Below are 13,241 nucleotides of genomic sequence, written 5' to 3'. Positions count from 1 at the left end.
TTAATTATAATAATTCATTTAATTCTACTCTGTCGTGAGATATCATTTTCCTCCCCATTTTTCAGATGAGAACACTGAAGCTCTGAGAGGTTAAGTGACTTGGCTGAGCTCATGAAGCAGGTAATGCTGGCAGTCAAAACCAGGTGGCAGTCAAAAGAAGGATCTAGAACCTTCTCCCTCTAGATCCCTCTTTTTCCACTTGCTATCCCCCTCAGATCCGAGCACAAAGTAGGGGATGGAAATGCCTGGAGGAAACGGAAAAGCGGTTATGGAGCCAGGTGGCTGCAGGTCCCAGGGGAGGCGGCCTTGGGAGCTCTGGAAGGGGTTGTGCCTTACAGTGGGCCCCATGCCTGTGACTGAGGGTGGTGTTCCGGGGCTTCCCTTCCTGGGTGACAGTGAGGACACAGCTGGGCAGGATGCCATCTGGGCAGCCTTGCAGCTTCTGCCCGAGGCTGCTGGAACACTCACTCTTGGAACCCAGGTGCCAGACTGTGAGGAGCCCAAGCCACATAGAGAGGCCATGTGTGGATGCTCCCATGAACAGCCCCAGTGCAGCCCAGCAGACATCAACACCCAGTCATGTGACAGCACCATCTTGGTGCACCAACTAGAGCACCGCCTGGTCCAGTTGAGCCTTCGGATGACTCCAGCCCCAGTTGCTGTGTGACTGAAACTTCATGAGAGACTCCAAATAAGAACCGACCGCTGGACCCAGTCAACCCACAGAACTGTGAAAGGTAACAAAAAATGGTTTTCAGCCATTATGTTTTGGAGTGGCTTGTTCTTGGTGCAGTAGGCAACTGAAACAGTCTTCCCCATCAAACTGTTGGTGCCTAAAAAGCAGTGTCCTTGACACTCTGGATCTCTGGTCCCAGCCTGGGCTGGGTAAGGAGCAAGTGCTCATCAAATATTCTTTGACTGAACAAATGAAACCCATCAAAACTCGCTGTTCACCCTGAGATAGAATAGATTTATTAGCAAGAGGTAATCAGGAAACATATATTTTTACAAAAATGGAAATTGTTTTCCAAACGAGCTGTAAGTTGAAATATTTTAGGACTTGAAATAGAATTCTCATACCACTAGGTATTGCTTACAGCAAAAGTTGTCTGTCTGTTGTAGTGGAGCATGCCTGCCACTTCGGAGTTAACCTGTGTTTTCTATACTGTACAATGTAAAAAATACATGGTAATATTCACAGAATAAGCACTACATTACTATATTCCTGCTAGAAGGCATTTAGACAGGACTACAGTATATGCAATAAAAACACTTGGTTATTGATTTCCTAATTCTACAGTGTGGTACTAATTATCACAAGGTATACAGACTTAGAGCATCTCAATGTAAGCTTGTAGTAACCGTTAGGCGGCTTAAAGAGGAAAAGTGATATTTTTGTGTTCCCAACTTTCAGTGAATGCTGGGCCGGCGGTCGGCAAGAGTCGACGTGGCTTGGTGTTTGTGACTCCGTATCCTCGGGAAGTCTAGGGCCTCATCCAGTTGTAGTGAGACTGCTATTCATGCTATCTGGTGTTAATCCTAGAGCAAGGAGCAACATGGGGCCTGAACGAGATGGCAGCATTTGTTCGAGGGGTGTGGTTCTGAGCAGAAAGGACTCCCTTCCGTCCAGGGTACTGGGAGACAGATGGGGAGTTTTGAGACCTGCGATTTTGGCTGGAGAAGCTGCTTTGGAAATTGACATCACCATCAGCGGGAAGATTTGTCAATGACGGGACTTCAGGGTATGGTTCCCCCTCCCGCCGCCCCCCACCCCCCACCCAGTTATAACAACTACATGGAACATGCTGGGAGGATGCCTGGGTGGCCACCTCAACCCAGGAGTCTGGGCTGGGGAGGGACGGAAGCAGGACTGGAGTCTGAGATTCTTGTATGCAAGGGTGCTGTTTCCCCTCTGAGAAGAGTGAGGAGTCTAGGGATGAGGGACCAAGAGTACAGCTGTTTAAAAGAAACAGGCACTGCAGGGGACGAGGGGAGGGACAGGTGGGCAAAGTCTGAAACGGTGCAGAAACTCATATTCCGGTTCTACAAGAATCTAAGAACAAGGACAATTTGTATTCTTGGAGAAGCACATACTGAAGAAGAAAATCCAGTGAAACCAAACGAATATGTACAGTATTATCTAGCACGTGTCCCCAGGAACAGCTGGGTCTGGGCTGGGCACAGCTTCAGGTGGGGAGTTTTGGTTCTATTCGGAGAGAAGATTCGTAGAGGCTTTCTTCATCCATTACAAAAGATTGGTCCAGTAAATATTGCGTTACCTGAGAAAAGAAAAGAGAAATGGGAATGGGAGGGTTGTGGGACCTCCATAGTACTGATTGTGGATGCCCTTTATCTCCTAGGGCCCAAGTCTCTTCCTGGGGAGAGTCAGGTTGGCATATGAGGCAAAAATGCATTCAGTAGTGTTCCATCTTGACATAAGTTTTAAGTAGTTGATGTAAGTATTGCCTTAGGATTATTATTTAATATTGTCATAATATTAAGGTTGGTACAAAAGTAAAAAAAAGTCAATTGTAGAAACTAGGTGGCAGATATATGTGTTCACAATTCTGTCAGTGTTTATGTTTGATCTGTCTGTCACAATTCTGTCAGTGTTTCCGTATGTTTGAAAAGTTTCATAAGCTGGGCATGGTGGCTCATGCCTCTAATCCCAGCACTTTGGGAGGCTGAGGCAGGAGGATCACTTGAACCCAGGAGTTTGAAACCAGCTTGGGCAACAAAGTGAGACCCTGTTTCTACAAAAAATCAAAAAAGTAGCTGGGTATTGTGGTGTGCATCTGTGGTTCCAGTTACATGGGAGGCTGAGGCAGCAGGATCACTTGAGCCCACGAGGTCAAGGCAGCAGTGAGCTGTGTTCACACCACTGTACCCCAGCTTGGGTACAGACCTTGTCTTAAAATAAAATAAAAATAAAACGTTTTATAATAAAATGTTGGGATAAAATATATTTAAACACTAGGATTACATGGTACTGTGAGAGATTCACTCCAAGAGAGGCAAGTAGAAATGGAGGCTGTGTGAGAGAAGAGCCTCCCTTTTTCTTACCCTGGGGAGAAATCTTAACAGTGGAAAATCAGAAAGATGCATCATATGAGTTAGGTTATCCTGTCTTCTCCTCTCTCCCCACCCCACTCCTGCTCTGAAGCATTTTGCTGAATGCCTGTGCATTAAATGTGCAATGAGAGATCTGAGCTCTAACCTCACAGGCAGCCCCCTGCTGCAAAAAGTGTCTTTCCAAGACTTATTTATTTGTCAGTTGTTTGGAACTAAAGGCACATTTCTCCCCCCTACATAAATCCAGAGCAGAAAGAAAAAAAATTTTTTTGAGACAGCATCTTGCTCTGTCACCCAGTCTGGAGTGCAGTGGTACGGTCTGGGCTCATGGCAACCTCTGCCTCCCGGGTTCAAGCGATTCTCCTGTCTCAGTCTCCTGGGTAGCTGGGATCCCAGGCATGCACCACCATGCCTGGCTAATTTTTGTATTTTTAGTTGAGACAGGGTTTTGCCATGTTGGCCAGGCTGGTCTTGAATTCCTGACCTCAAGTGATTCACCTGCCTCAGTCTCCTGAAGTGCTGGGATTACAGGTGCGAGCCACTGTGCCTAGCCAAATTTTCTTATTATATGTTTGGGAATCTTTTGATAGCTGCTTGAGAAAAATAACGTCTGCTGCTTTTGTCTTGGCTAATTGACTCTGCTACTATAAAGGATGGAACCAGCTGTCTGCTATGCTGATAGCAGATAAAGTGATTACTATGTCTGATTAGCAGCTCATACCCAGCACTTCTAGGAAGATGACTTTAGATATCACAGTCTGGTCTGGTTAACCTACACCCACTGATAAAGACATGGTGATTTTATGACTGTGTGAAATAGTCTTTTATGTCTAGATAGTAGCGTCATGTGAACAGTCCTTTCTAGAACGCGTGAATCTCTACCTACCAAGCCCCCTGGGGATCAACAAACTGATTAGTTTCCTCCATAGTGAGCATGTGCAGGATCAATTTTAGTAGAGACAAGGTTTTGTCATGTTGGCCAGGCTGGTGTCGAACTCTTGACCTGACTTGGCTAAGTCAGGCTAATTTTCCTAAGACATTGTACTTTCAAGGGAGACTGGCAGCATATACCACCATTGCAAAGCTGTTAATGAAAGAAGACTGAAGAGTAGTAATATTTATTTATTTATTTTTTGAGGGGGAGTTTCACTCTTGTCACCCAGGCTGGAGTACAGTGGTGCGATGTGATGTTGGCTCATTGCAACCTCAGCCTCCAGAGTTCAAGCGATTTTTCTGCCTCAGCCCCCCGAGTAGCTGGGATTACAGGCATGTGTCACTGTGCCTGGCTAATTTTTGTATTATTAGTAGAGACAGGGTTCCACCATGTTGGCAAGGCTGGTCTCGAACTCCTGACCTCAGGAGTTTGCCTTGGCCTCCCAAAGTGCTGGGATTACAGGTGTGAGCCACTGGCCCTGGTCAGTAATATTTATTTGTATTGCACATCAGAGGTTGAGGTAAAGTTTAAGGAGACAAAAGCAGGAGATGGAAGAAAACCCTGGAATTTTCTTGGTAACTTCTGAGACTTTTCCAGGGCCCACTGTGACCATGGTGCCTTCTGGATGAGCCCTGTGTGATCCACATGGCAACTCTGTGGTTCCCAGGCTGGATGAACACACAAACACAGACCCTCAAATCCTGCTGAGTTATGTTGATACTTTTGTCTTAATATTTTTTATTGTAGAAGAAAGGATGTAACAATATAAAATACATTTTTGGAGAAAAACAGAAGCCCGTAATCTCACCACTCTAAAATAACTGTTTTCATTTTTTTTGTGTGTGATCGTCTAGTTCTTAAAATACAAAAGTACTTTTCCATAGTTGTACCTACGGAATGGCTAGCACTTGGTATGCTTTCACTTATACTATTAGGAAAAATGTCCATGTTTCCATAACAAAATCTCCAAAGTTACACTTTTTAGTGGCTGTAAGACTGCATCATCTTGCACTATATTTACTAACCTCTTTCCCTATTATTGGGTATGTAAGATATGTTGGATATGTTGGATATGTTTTCAGGCTTTTTTTTTTTTTTTTGAGATGAGGTCTCGCTCTGTCACCTAAGCTGGAGGGCAGTGGCGCGACCTCGGCTCACTGCAACCTCTGCGTCTTGGGTTCATGCAATTCTCCCACCTCAGCCTCCCGAGTAACTGGGATTACAGGCGTGCACCACCACGCCTGGCATTTTTAGTAGAGACGGGTTTCACCATGTTGGCCAGGCTGGTCGAGAACTCCTGACCAGTTGTTTTCAGGTTTTTTTGCTATTTTATATATAAAATAAATGTTGCGATGAAGATCTTCTAGAATATAGCCTTTTGCCTCAACTAAGTTTTTAAAGTGTAAATCCCTAGGAGAAGGATCATGGGTTCCTTACTGCATTTTTCATATTTCTTTCAAGACAGTGTTTATCAATGGCCAACACTGTCAGCAGAGTAGGCTTGTCAAGCATTGAATATTGTTTCACTTTAAAAAAGGTACATACAGTACAACTCACTCTTTTTGGTGGGCGTGATTCGGATGCACATGGACACTGGAGACTCACTGCCTTTAAACACCTCTGCTCTTTCCCTGAAGTTCTTGCCTCCAAACCAGGGGCTCTAGCCATGCAGTTGCCAACAACCTCCCTCTTTAGCCACATTAGACCCCCTCACCAGGCCCTCAAAATCCCCTCACCCATCCACGGAGACCAGAAACCAACTGTTACTCATGTATGCACGAGTTCTTGCATCAGACAGCAATGCTTTTTATAAAGTCCTTTCACAAAGGTTGTCATATTTAATCATCAAAAACAACCCATCCCAGGCTGGTATAAGAATCTCACGTTACCAGGCGTAGTGGCTCTATAATCCCAGCACTCTGGGAGGCCAAAGCAGGTGAATCACTTGAGGTCAGGAGTTTGAGACCAGCCTGGCCAATGTGGTGAAACCCCGTCTCTACTAAAAATACAAAAATTAGTCAGGCACGGTGGCGGGCACCTGTAATCACAGCTAGTTGGGAGGCTGAGGCAGGAGAATCACTTGAACCCGGGAGGTAGAAGTTGCAGTGAGCCGAGATCGTATATTTTTCTTCATTCTCCAACCCTGATATCTGAAGTCCTTGGCCTGACTTTAATAAAAACCTCGTTAGGCCAGTTCAGCAAGAATTCCCCCACTCTTGATATCTCCTCTTAGTAATTTTCCATCCACTAACCCCCTTCCTCGACCCATTGATTACAAATCCCCACTTGTCCCTGTTGTATTTGCAGCTGAGTTCAATCTCTCTCCCCCAAGAAACAGTCTTGGCCTCTATTGCATTAGGTTTGAATAAACCTACTATTTTAAACAAGTGTTCCAATTTTACCATTTTTAACAGTATTCCAATCGTTTTTCTCTTCAACAGCAAATGCTACACATCAGGACTCAATCCCCCACCCCCAAAACCAGTTTAACATTTACTAGCATACCACTGAGTTACAGACCAGTTGTCTCACAGAACGTCCCATATTCTGAAATTGTCTGTTGGTTCCTCCTGATTAGATTCAAACACTTTGATGCATAACATAGGTGATATTGTGGCTCATGATGCCCTTTATTTCTGTTTTGTCCAACACTGAAAATCCTAGGTCACACCTGTAATCCCAGCACTTTGGGAGGCTGAGGCAGGTGGATCACGAGGTCAGGAGTTCGAGACCAGCCTGACCAACATGGTGAAAGCCTGTCTCTACTAAAAGTACAAAAAGTAGCTGGGATCATGCCACGGCACTCCAGCCTGGGTGACAGAGGAAGACCTCCGTTGAAAGAAAGAAAGAAAGAAAGAAAGAAAGAAAGAAAGAAAGAAAGAGAGAGAGAGAGAGAGAGAAGGAAGGAAGGAAGGAAGGAAAGAGAGAGAGAAAGAAAGAAAAGAAAAGAAAATTCTAGGACCCCATGGCCCCCTATTCCTTTCCCAACCTCCCATTCCTCTCCCTTGCTTCATTTCTTCCATGGTTGTAATAATCATCTGTCATATTATATTTTTTGCCTCTTAGTCTATCTCCCTCTAGAAGGCAAGCTTGTGACGGCCAAGAGTTTATCTGTTTTGTTCACTGCTGAGCCAAGAGCCTACTAGAGTGCTTGGCATGTAGGACTTGCTCAGTGAATATTTGTACAGTGAGAGAATTAATGGAAAGCAAAGCAAAAGTGGCCAGTTTAACTAATTGTAGTTGCTCCACCGATTTTTCTCCTTCGATATGGCTATCGGTTATAAAGCAGATCATGAGTTCTCAGAACATGGCAAAAAATAGACACATTCTCAAACAATACATCCATCACAAAGGACATTAGAAGGGAAAACCAATAAAAGCTTGATTTTCTGGTGTGCTTGAGGGTGTGTCTGGAGTTGGATGTTTTTGCGAACTGCACACTAGGAGGTTAAGATGCTGTATCTCTGGGCAGAGAAGAAAGGTCATAGGATTGGAGGCTGGGTGCGGTGGCTCATGCCTGTAATCCCAACACTTTGGGAGGCTGAGGTGAGTGAATCACCTGAGGTCAGGAGTTTGAGACCAGCCTGATCAATATGGTGAAACTCCGTTTCTACTAAAAACACAAAAATTACTAGGGCATAGTGGCGTGCCAGACCAGTCATTCTCTTACATGGCCTTGCAATCTTTCAAAAATGCAAACTAGTCCAATTACACAACCTCCTTTCGGGGCTTCCCGTGGTCCTAAGGACAAAGTCCCAGATCCCAGCTACTTGGGAGGCTGAGACAGAAGAATTGCTTGAACCCGGGAGGTGGAGGTTGCAGTGAGCCAAAATTGTACCACTGCACTCCAGCCTGGCAACAGAGTGAGACTCTGTCTCAAAACAAACAAACAAACAATAATAATAATAATAATATAAGAAAAGAAAAGTCATAGTATTGGGAGCCCAAGAGTCTGGGTTAGCAAATCTCAGTTATTTTATCTGTAAAATGGGGCTAACAGCACAGGCTTTGAATAATAAAATGAGACTAAAATGACAACCATTCTTTTTTATTAAACGATTTTTTTTTCTTTTTGGCGAGCTGAGACTTTTTTTTTTTTTTTTTTTCAGACCAACCATTCTCTTACATGGCCTTGCACTCTTTTAAAAATGCAAACTAGTCCAATTATATAACCTCCTTTCAGGGCTTCCTATGGTCCTAAGGACAAAGTCCCAGGTCTGATGCTGCTCTCTGCAGCCAGCCATTTGGTGGTGGTGGTGGTGGTGGGTCACTGTACTTAGCCTTATACAAGCTTGTCTCTCTGCAAGAAAGACATGTCCACCCCAACCAGGAAAACTCTTCCAAGATTCTCCTCCTCCACTGAGGCTCTCTAGGCCCTCAGAGCAGCACAGACCCTGGGATCCATACCCTATGGCCCTCCCTGCCTGTTTCTGGATGTACAAAGTATTTCTTTGTGCCTTGTCTGTAGCAGCAAAATATCAAAACAACCTAAATGACCATCAATACAGAGGACTGGCTAAATAAATAAATTCCTCTGCAGCTGTAAGCAAGAATGAGGATGCTTCTGTTTTAATAGAGAATGATCTCCAAGATATATTACGAAGGAGAAAAAAGAATGATACTGAGCAGTATATAGTATGCTGGAGAAGAGTATGCAAAGTCTGCTTGTGTTTATGGACTGCCTGTGGACCTAGACACAAGAAATGGGTGGAAATGTTGCCTTTGGAAGGGGAACTAGGTGGCTGGGGAACATTTCACTGTGCACTCCTTGTATCTGCGGATTTTGTAACTTGTGAGCATAGTACCTTTCAGAAACAGATGTTATCAACTCTGCCTCTCTTGCCCTGGGGGAGATTAGACATGAAAATAAACCATCCTATGGTAGGTAAAACCAGACAAGAGTCACAAGATGAACACAGACCCAATTTGAAGAAATAGGGACTTGGGAAGGCTTGCTTACAGGGATAGTGTTTGAGCTGGGCCCAGGAGAATTCTGGAAGGGAAAGTGGATGGGTATGGAGGGGATAGAGTGGAAGGTGGCCTAGACAGAGCCACTGTGAAAGCATGCAAGTGACCAGGAAAAGGCACCAGCTTACCTTTGCTTGGTGCTCTATTTTGTAGGCAGTTTGTTGAAACTGGCGAATCTCTCGGATAATATGGGATATCTGTGGGAAGGAAGAAGAGTTTCAGAACACAGTTTGCTCTCCTAGTTCTACCCCCCATGTTGCAGAACTGAAGGGGCATCAACAGCAAAATCTGAAGTCAGCCTCTTAATTCCATACGTGTTGCCTCCTGGAAGGTCCCACAGAGGCATCATGTGTGTTTGTTTTTAGTTTTATTTTTTGAGATGGAGTCTTGCTCTGTCACCCAGGCTGGAGTGCAGTGGCATGATCTCGCCTCAGTGCAACCTCTGTCTCCTGGGTTCAAGCGATCCTCCTGCCTCACCCTCCTGAGTAGCTGGGATTACAGGTGCATGCCACCACACCCAGCTAATTTTTGTATTTTTAGTAGAGATGGGGTTTCACCATATTGGCCAGGCTGGTCTCGAACTCCTGACCTCAAGTGATCCACCCGCCTCAGCTCCCAAAGTGCTGGGATTATAGGTGTGAGTGACCACACCCGGCCTCATGTTTTTTTCCTTTTTCTTAAATCAGAAATCTGCTTCCAAGACTTGTCAAGATTCTGTAGGTAAATTACACTATGTGACTGAGAGAAGAAAAAAATCTCCTTTAATTAGTGGCATAAGCTACCTAACATCACTAAAACAAAACCCTACGACTCCAGCAAAATTAAAGGTATCTGCCACTTCCTTAGTGCCTGCTGTGCACAAGACATGATAAAAAGGGGCTTTTGCTCTTCAGGATGGTGCCTGAAGAAACCCTTTCCATCCAACAAAAATCAAATGTAGAGGCCCATTATATAAAACTGGTTCAAGTAGAGGCTTTCCAGTTGAAGTGAGAGGGGAGAAGGGGACGGTTAGAATCCTGTTTCTGATGGGAGAAGTCTCCTCATCCCTTATCTCAGGTTCTTGATTTTTCTGGGAAAATTGGAAACTTATTTCTTTAGGAGGTGCTGTGTAAGTGGTTTTACTTAGTTCACATCAAGCATCAATATGAACAATACAGATGGATGTGAATAACAGTGTGGGGCTCTGGAGTCACCTGGACCTGGGCTCCAGACCTAGCTCTGCCTTTTGCTTGTGGGGTGACCTTGGGCTGCTCACTTGACCTCACCCAGGCTCAGTCTGCTCATCTGAAAGGTGCAGAATAAGAGCAGCTACCTCTCAGACTGTTAGGACTAGAGGAGGAAATGCCTGTGAAAGCATGGCTCAGGGCTTGCCAGATTCTAAATGCTCATCAATGATAGTGATGGCTCTCATTGGGAAGCTGGAGCCAGGCTCCCAAATGGGGGCACCCTATGCAGCAGGTTGAGCCTTGGGGGGCAGAGTGTGGGTGGGCCCCAGGTCGAGTCATCTGGGCTTCGACACCCCCCTTCCCCTGCCTGGCTGGGGGGAACGCACCATCCTCATCTTGGAGAAGTTGACCAGGCCGTCTTCCGTGTAATTGGGCGTCCCCTCCTCAATGAAGGCCAGGTCGGTGAGGTACATCCCCAGGTAAGGGACACAGGGTGGGTCACAACTTGGAAGCAAACGGAATTAACAAAAGTTTTTCATTTAAAAAAAGGCAACGTCTACCAAGAATAGAACATCCCACATGCACCTTTTGCTTCGCTAGAGGCAAAGGGACGTGCAGTCACCAAGAATCACACTATACTCTAGGACTGACTATTCTACAAGCCTAGGACTGTCAGCTGGGTCTCAGGGCCAGTCCTCTGGGGTGGTGAGGGCGACATGGTACTGACGGGGGCCTCTTATACCCACTGGGGCATCTCAAATTGTCTCTTTCCTTCCCAAGCCAGAAGGTCCTCCCCTACCTCCCTGCCTTCTGTCCCAGTCAGTCCTTGGGCTCTGTCACCAGCCCCTCTAGACTCACCTTTCCTATCTCTCCTTGAGCCTCTCCCATCCAGATCTGCCCCCTGAATCACCTCCCGGAGGGCTCTGCAGCCCCAGCCACCCCACTCCTGCCAGTACCCTATCTGACTCCCTTGTCTCTGCTCCCTGAGACCTCTGTCTCCACTGGCATCTCCCACCCACCTAAGCACTGGGCTTGGGTGCCAGGGCAGGGAACCCTTGCTCTCTGAGATCACTTTCCTGAAAGTGATCTTAGCTTTGGGGCAGGAGGTTGGGTGATAGTTTCCATAGTTGGTGACTCTTGGGGGACTGCATCTTTGGGAGTGGGGCCCCTGGAGTGATAGGCCATGCCTCTCTGATTTTTGGTCCAAAGCAGGGGCTCCTGTTACTGCTCCTTCCCAGCATGTTCTGGTGCCCCTGGCTGGATGCTGGGTAAGGGTTGATGGAGGCTGTGATGGAGCCTGGCAGCTGTTATGTGCCGGCAGGGCTCCCTTTAGCTCCTTCTGGGGCCTCCTCCTCAGTGCTCTACCACCTCCTCTCAGCTCAGCACACAGATGTGGTGGCATCATCGAGCACAGTGCAGTGACCCTCATTCCCAGTCCATCTCACCTTTGTCTCCTTATGGCCGCCTGGTAACCCTGCTAACCTGGAGGAAGGGGAGGCCAGGAGGATGATAGAGCAAGAGCAGAAACCTGGGCCTTGTCCCTCACCTGCCTACTGTGTGACCCCGTGCCAGGCCTTTCCCTCTCTGGTCCTCAGGCTCCTCATGTATAAAGCAATGATGCCAGCTAAGACAATTTTAGGTGGTCTGATAGCTGATTTTAGGTGACTTACAGGCACAATATTAAATAACATGAATTCACGTGGTAAGAAACATTGGATTTTTACTTTTCCCCCTTCTGCTCAGGGAGAGTGCCTCATTTGGTGATAGTGTGACTTTGACACTTTTGATACTTGCCATTCTCCTTTCACATTTTATCTTTTTAAACAAATAGCGACAGGTGTCAGAATCAGAGTGTTGGCAAGCACCAGTATTTGGTCAGAATTCAATAACATTATTTTGTTTTTACCATATATTTTTTAATGGCATTCTTGTATTTACAGCAAGTATGCTGGTTTTCCATTTGTCATGATATAGAAATTTCCTTCTTATATATTTTTGGGAAAAAGTGAATTAATTTAAAGAGGCTGTTAGGTAAATACAAGTACAGTTGGCACAGTATGGCAAAGTCGTGTAGGAGGCAGATGCCTGGCGTTAGGGACACAGCAGGCAAAAGTGTTTTTCCAAATGTAGGGCTGACCCTGTCATGGGTGTTGAAATCAATTTAGAGGGTGTAGACCAGAATTTTTAAAAAGTGAAAAAGGGCCGGGTGTGGTGGCTCACTCCTGTAATCCCAGGGAGTGGGATTTGAGAGGTTGAGGTGGGAGGATCACTTGCGTCCAAGAGTTCAAGACCAGCCTGAGCAATATAGTGAGACCCCCATCTCTACTTAATTGAAAACAAATAAAAATAACAAGTGAAAAAGAAAATATCTGACTTCATCAAATGGAATAAAGGTATATATTGTTTTGTGGAATTTTTGCTCCTGTAATGTATATATGCATTTGTATACAGACTTGTAATTTCAAATATATATATTTACTGTAGTTTGTGATTAAAAAAGAGTAAGGATCATCCAGCCACTGGAGGGGCTGCTCTGCGTCCTTCCATTCCTTCTAGTCCATGATTATTACGTGCTCAGGTCTTCATTTCCTTTCTTTTTTCTTTTTCTTTTTTTTTTTTTTGGCAGGGTCTCACTGTTACCTAGACCGGAGTGCAGTGGCACAATCACAGCTCACTGCTGCCTTGACTTCTTGGGCTCCAATGGTCCTCCTGCCTCAGCCTCCTAAGTAGCTGGACTACATGCACGCACCACCATACCCAGCTAATTTTTGTATTTTTGGTAGGGACAGGGTTTTGCCATGTTGCCAGGCTGGTCTAGAACTCCTGAGCTCAAGTGATCTGCCTGCCTCAGCCTCCCAAAGTGCTCAGATTACAGATGTGAGCCACTGTGACCAGCCAGCTCTTTATTTCCTTTCCATCATTCTCCAAGTCTGAAGCCCAGGATTATGAGTCTGATGGAGAAATAATCCAAAGATCTGAGAAGTAACTCTGGGGTTGTAAGGCTGTGGCAGTGCGGACTAGTGGGTTCCGAGAGGTGCTCTCCCCCTTCACCCTGCCACCTGCACATGTGACAGTAGCCAGGTAGCCGTGGAGGGCTCTAA

The 13,241-nt window shown here is 45.6% G+C and overlaps 1 protein-coding gene across 4 annotated transcripts in view; it reads right to left on the bottom strand.

Annotated features, from left to right (window-relative positions):
* The window catches only part of RASGRF1 (Ras protein specific guanine nucleotide releasing factor 1), a 127,319-nt gene continuing 114,078 nt past the window's right edge, over positions 1–13,241 (bottom strand). For 3 of the 4 annotated variants that reach the window (XM_033189252.1, XM_033189253.1, XM_033189258.1), the window contains 3 exons: positions 10,527–10,644; positions 9,103–9,171; positions 1–2,279 (listed from right to left, as the gene is read on the bottom strand). In XM_033189252.1, the coding sequence (XP_033045143.1) occupies positions 2,187–2,279; positions 9,103–9,171; positions 10,527–10,644 (280 nt within the window). In that variant the 3' untranslated portion in view covers positions 1–2,186. Of the gene's footprint in view, positions 2,280–9,102; positions 9,172–10,526; positions 10,645–13,241 lie in introns of those variants that run through there. The other variant, XM_033189255.1, reaches the window with a different exon arrangement.

Source organism: Trachypithecus francoisi, unplaced genomic scaffold (genome assembly GCF_009764315.1).
Source record: "Trachypithecus francoisi isolate TF-2019V2 unplaced genomic scaffold, Tfra_2.0 Lachesis_group3, whole genome shotgun sequence".
NCBI lineage: Eukaryota > Metazoa > Chordata > Mammalia > Primates > Cercopithecidae > Trachypithecus > Trachypithecus francoisi.
The sequence above is the reverse complement of the archived record's forward strand: the minus strand, read 5'-3'. Positions and strand labels throughout refer to the sequence as shown.